The sequence below is a fragment of the Tupaia chinensis genome, unplaced genomic scaffold (assembly GCF_000334495.1).
Source record: "Tupaia chinensis unplaced genomic scaffold, TupChi_1.0 Scaffold000316_1, whole genome shotgun sequence".
Taxonomy (NCBI): Eukaryota; Metazoa; Chordata; class Mammalia; order Scandentia; family Tupaiidae; genus Tupaia; species Tupaia belangeri.
This window is the reverse complement of record NW_006159809.1, coordinates 6,525,548-6,531,558: the sequence shown is the minus strand read 5'-3', so window position 1 is coordinate 6,531,558 and position 6,011 is coordinate 6,525,548. Positions and strand designations below refer to the sequence as shown.

Here is a 6,011-nt window from a genome sequence, read left to right as displayed (position 1 = left end):
AGACAGAGAGAGAGAAACAGAAAGCGAGAAATCACCCCCCAGGGGGGATGGCCACGCCACAATCCCTTCTCCTCCATTCTCCTCTCTGGATCTTGGGCACGCACGCATATGCGCCCTGGTGTGAGTTTAAGCCGCCCGGTCCAGGACTCGAACTGCAGTCGACTACGTGGAAGTCCAGCGGCATAGCCATTATGCTAACTGTTGGTCTCAGGAGGTGCCCTCTTGTTAGGTCTCACCGAGGTCACAGGCTCTGTGGCTGAGAGACAGGTATGACTAGTCCAGGGCCACACAGTGTCAGAGGCAGGTGCTACTGGGTGCCTGATTTGCAAGTGCCAAGTATGCCGTCATATGGCATGTATGTGCCATGCCAGGGGAACTTCCCTGCCAGCTATGCACCAAGGTCACAGACTCTGTGGCTGAGATACAGGTATGACTTGTCCAGGGCCACACAGTGTTGGAGGCAGGTGCTACTGGGTGCCTGATTTGCGAGAGCCAAGTATGCCGTCATATGGCATGTACGTGCCATGCCAGGGGAACTTCCCTGCCAGCTAGTCCCAGCTTACAGACGAGGAAGCAATCTCAGCTAAATGCTTGTGAATACAGTCCTTCTAAGGACATGTGAAGCTGAAACTCTCTGGCCTGGTCTGGTTGGCTCTGGATCCTGATCAAGGTCTTTCCCCTTACCGAGCTGCCGGGTGTGGCTCTCCTGTAGGGTCGATGTGGCTTTCAATGGTCTTTGGCCCTAGTTGTCCCATCTGTGAAACCGGGAGGCCAGTGTGGCTTCCCCATGTCACAGACCTCTTAGAAGGATAGACCATGCCAGATATAGGTGCCTTGAGGGCAGTGGTGGGCAGTTCTGGGTAGATGGCCTTGAGGGTCAGGCTCTGTTTGCCAGACCCCTCCCATTCTTGCCTGGCTCACATTGGACTTAGCACACACAGCTCATTTTATCCCAGGGCCATGGGTGTGGCAGAGCAGAGAGAGGCAACTTTGCCCGGGATGTTGAGATCAGGTAAAGAGACGAGAGAAACTCACGAGACCCAGTGTACGCAGATGTGCACATTGGCAGAAGAGAGACACAAATCCCCGCGTGCTTTTGTGTTTAGAGGTTTCTGCCTTAGGGCGCGTGCACTCACCGGAGAGAGATAGAGACAATGAGAAAGAACATGAGAAATCACTCCCCATGGAGGATGGCCATGCCGCAATCCCTTCTCCTTCATTCTCCTCCTGGGATCTTGGGTACGGATGCACGCATGCTTGGTGTGAGTTTCAAGCCACCAGGTCTTGGACTTGAACTGCAGGTGGCCATGTGGGAGTCCAGCGACAACCACTACGCCATCAGTTGGCTCCCCCTATGTGGTTTTGAGATGTAGGGTTGGCCACGGGGAAGGTTTTGAGGTTTTTGTTTGTGACTGAGAGAAACATCAACTTTCTGTGTTCTCTTCCAGCCATCCTCCCCTGAGTAGGGGCCAACCATATTCACCTGGGCAGGTGGCTTGGCTCATTGGGGACTCGGTGGGCCACAGCTCACCTGTCCTAGCAGATGCTGCAGGCTCTGCCTGGCTCCCAACCTGTAGTCTGCAATTAGGTTCTGGGTCCAGGAAGGGGAGAGGGCAGCAGGAAGGTCTCCTAGAGGAGATGGCTGGGATGGCCCCTTGGGCTGTGTGGGGCTGGCAGCGCTAAGAGAGGAGTGTTAAGACTAAGAATAGAGAGGCTACACGTGTTAGGGTAACACTGAAGCAAAGGCTTGGGGGGAGGGACTGCAGATGGGAAAGGTGGGGTCCAGGGCCAGAGCTGGGGATTTGGAGGCTGGATGGGTCCGTGGGTAGCCCGGGAGCCAGGGCTGTCTGACCTGCTGTCTCAGCTGTGGATAGGGGCTGGAGACAGCAACCCCGGTGATGGTGCCTTGTTAACCTGGGATCTGGCTTCCAGGCGCCCTGACACGTCCTTCCTGTGGTTCACCTCCCCGTACAAGACCATGAAGTTCATCCTGTGGCGGCGCTTCCGGTGCGCCATCATCCTTTTCATCATCCTCTTCATCCTGCTGCTGTTCCTGGGCATCTTTGTCTATGCCTTTCCGGTGAGCAGACCTGGCAGGGGAGGCCCAGACTCTGTCCTGGGGGCACCCTTGATCTCGTGGGGGTATCCATCCTGGTTCTCAGAGAGCTCCTCTGGTCTGATGGAGAAAAGGAACCTCTGTCCTTGGGGAGTACCTGGTCTATGAGGAGAGATAAGGAGAGTCCTCAACGCTGATAGGGAGAAAGCCCTGCTTTTGGGGAGCTCTTAGTCCAGTAGGGGAATCGAGCTCTTGCCGTTGATGGGGAGACACAGCTGTGTTCACATATTCGTGTTCTCTAGAACATGTAGTTGAGGGGTTAGACGGAGATGAGGCTCCTTGGGCTGGGTAGGCAGAGGAACCTTCTTGAAGGGGATGTGAAACAGGGTCTGGAAGAAAGGAGAAGGGAAGGGAAGGTGGGGTGTGGATGGCAGAGCAGAGGAGAGGCTGCTGCCTTGAGGATGGCACTGGCTGAGTGCAGAGGAAGCGAGGAACAGGGGATGGAAGAGGGCCCCGATGTCCACCTGAGGAACTTGGTGGAGTGCGTCCTACCTCTTGCAGCTTACTGGGTGTGGGGAAGGGTGGGCGAGCCTGGGGCTGGCCCAGGAGCTCCTCACATGGCATGATGCCCTTTGGGAGTCCCTTTCCCTTGGTAAGAAGCTGCCTGACACCCAACAAGGAGCTTGCCATGGCCACACCAGAAATGGCTGTTGTGCCTTCAGCTCTGTGGGGCTCTGCCTGGGGGTGAAGGTCCCTGCCTGCGTTTCTCCAGCCTCCACAGCTCATCAGGAACCTTCGAAGATGCTCCAGTCCCCCAGTGTCTGTACTCCTTCAGACCTTGAAGGGATATGGTGTTTTCAGGCTGACACCTGATTTTTAATGCTCTTTAAGTTTTTTGAACTTTTTAATGTAAAAATTTAAGACCCATATAAAAAGTAGAGAGAGTGGTGTAATTAGCCTCTCAATGCCCCAATTTTAATGTTGAAGACACGCACATCCAGAGAGGGTAGGAACCGGCTCTAGGATGCACGGCAGTTTAGGCACAGTTTCCAGTCCAGGGCTCTGGCCACTGTGGGCCTCCATCCCAGTCAGCACCAGCCCACTGGCCCAGAGCATTGTCCCCGCAGCAGACAGGCTGCTCAGAGAAATACTCCATGTGAACCCCATGCTTTGTGAGTGCCCCAGGAGGTGGAAAGGGGTGCAGCTCTCTCCTACCACAGCTGGCCAGTCCAGAGCGTGCCTCGTAGGAGGAAGAGAGTAAAAGCACAAACCATCCTGTGCTGTCTCTCACTCCTCAAGCCATGAGGGAGGGGCTGCCTGGTTTGGATTCTGTGCCCTAGCTACCTCTGGGCCAAGTGAAGAGGAGGGTCTAGAACCAAGATGGCCCTCTGAGCTGGCCGCGGCCGTCTGGGACACCATGTTGAGATGTAGTCTGAGACTTGGCAGGAAGAGTTATGGTCAGCCGGTAAAACGTGACTAGACTCCGGGGTGATGTTTGTTCAATTTGGGGGCCCTCATTAAGCAAAGATGAGGCTACGAGCAGGATTAGAGACAGGACCATGGGAGGGGGTGTGCAAGGCTTTGTCCTGGAGCATGAGCTGCCGTCAGTGGGTACCTGGGACCTGGGATCAGGCTCAGGGAGTCCTGCCTGGTGTCTCCTCTGTCAGCAAGCCCAGGCTGCAGGGGTGGGGAGAGGCCGCTCCCCTCTCCTGGCCTGCTCCGGGCTCCCCTCCTCTCATTTGGAACACACCTGGCCACCATTGGATTAGAGGTGGAGACTTTATCAAGCATGTGCATGTGTGAGAGGTGAGCGTGGCTGGCAGGTGTGAAGAAGGTGTGGCTTGTGACACTGGGGAGTTCTCTAGGGAGACACAAAAACCCGAGAAGAAGCCCCGAGTACACCCAATGTTCTCTTACGAGGTTCAGGCTGCGGGAGTTCAGAAAGGGAGAGTTGGACTCTCCCTTCCCAAGTGTGGTCCGAAGACCAGCCTTGTCAACATCAGCAGGAGCTTGTCAGAGACGCAGCGTGGGGGCGGCCCCAGGTCTGCGGGGGGAGGCTGCACCTGTGGGTACATCAGGTCAGAGAGCCACTGCTAGACAAGGCGGAGCTCCCCACCTGGACTCCACGTGTGAGTGACCTTGGCCAGTCCCTCCCTGTCCACACGAGGTTAGGGAGCTCATTCGCCTTTCCAGGGGCTGCCTGCAAGCCAGGCTTCCTCCTGAAGAGCTGAGGGGAGAGCGGGGCAGGTCCATGACAGCATTCCCACCACTCTTTCTGTGCCTAAGCCTGACCCCTAGCCAGTGGGGCCCTGCTGGGGGCAGATCCAGGCCCATGGGGGCCCGTGGAAGGAAGGGGAGATTTCCAGTCACTCCAGCCTGTGGTCCGTCCTTGTCCCTGTGGGCAGCCTTAACCCAGGTCCTGTGGGAAGGGGCAGAGTAACACTTCATGGAGCTGTGGTCAGAGTCCTGCCCCATTCTCTGGGGCCTTCCCATAGCAACATCACTCTCCTTTGAGTTATTCTGGATGTTGCTATCTTTGAAATACCAGCCTGGCCTTTCCTCTCCTAGAGCCAGAAGGTGGGGGTCATTTCCTAGGTGGGGGTTGCCTGGGACTGAGGCTATTTCTGCCTTTGTTACAAGCCTACAGATCCTGCTTCACTCTATCACCTGGCCGGCCCTAGGCTTCTGAGGGCTAGGCCTGGTGACAGACACCTGGCTTTTGGGCTGGGGGCAGAGGGCCTATTCCAGCTGCCTCAAGCCAGGGTCTGGTTTGAGGGGCCCAAGGCCAGGCGCTTCCAAGGCCTAGTCCCCCACCCTCTTAGAAGTTCCCCTGGGAGGGGGAGAGGGGCAGCCTGTCTGATTCCCCCCCCACCCCAGCCCCCAACCAGAGCCAGCCGGGAGCAGGGCCAGCGTGGGGAGGCAGGAGGCGATTTGGCAGAGAAGGAGGGCCGGCTTTGTTTCCAGAGTCGGCTTTCCCCGGCCGGCGCTGGGGAACATACTGTCCCAATTAGGAGCCCTGTGTTGTGTTGTGTGTGTTTTCATGGTTTTTTGGGGAGAAGGAGTGGGGAGGGGAGGTTCCTGTCAGCCCGGGAGCAGGCAGGGCTCAGCCGAGGGCAGCCCATCTCTGGTGCTGGCCTGCGTCCTGGGCCATCCCTGGATAGCCTACCCCCCAGCTTTCGCTCTGCTCTTTGGGTGACCCATGAGCCCTGGGTTTCTGTGTTGTGTTGGCGGGGTGGGGAATTGGGGTTTAGAACCAGGCCCCGCCTCCAGCACCTGTCTGATGGAAGAGGCTGGGGCAGGCTGCCCCGGCCAGGCTTTGGGTGGTCAGGTTCCCCTTGGCCCCCAGTTGGAATACAGGAATAGGCCCTGGGTTGTTGGAATTGCTGGAAGAAAACAGCAATTCAAGCAGGCCTGGCCACGAGCAGCAGGGTGAGCCGAGTTTTGGGAGGGTGTGGGTTTGCCTGGTTGGTGAGAGCAGCAGGACGGATGGGGGGTTGAGCTACGTTGTAGGGGGTGGTGTGGAGGCAAGGTGCAGGCGGGTTGTTGAAGAGCAGTGGGTGACTCCTGGGCAACTCAGCCTGATCCTCTGAGCCCAGCTCTGGAGCCACTGCTCTGGCTATGGGGTCACCCTGCGTCCCTGCCTTCCCTCCCGCCAGAACTATGCTGCCATGAAGCTGGTGAAGCCCTTCAGTTGAGGACTCTCCTGTCCTGAAGAGGGGGCACAGGCTGCCCTCCCAGCCCCGGACCGACCTGCCTCCTCTGCCCTGCTCAGCTAAGCTCCAGACCGTCGAGGCCTGACCATCTTGCCAGAGTGAGCAGACAGACCGAAGGACTGGCACGTACCCTGACAATTGCTAGCATCAAAACCCGGGATCACCCCACTTCCATAATTTCTTTCTTTTTCAACCCAACCCTTTTTTTTTTTTTTGGGTCCGCCAATAAAAATTTTCCGTAC

General features: G+C 57.1%; 1 protein-coding gene across 1 annotated transcript in view; it reads left to right on the top strand.

Moving 5' to 3' along the window:
- DYSF (dysferlin) overlaps positions 1-5,793 on the top strand; it is a gene marked incomplete in the record, with an annotated part of 243,950 nt that extends 238,157 nt beyond the window's left edge. The window contains 2 exon segments of the mRNA XM_027772968.1: positions 1,933-2,080; positions 5,713-5,793. Coding sequence (XP_027628769.1) covers positions 1,933-2,080; positions 5,713-5,751 — 187 coding nt within the window.
- Between the last annotated feature and the right edge of the window lie 218 nt (positions 5,794-6,011).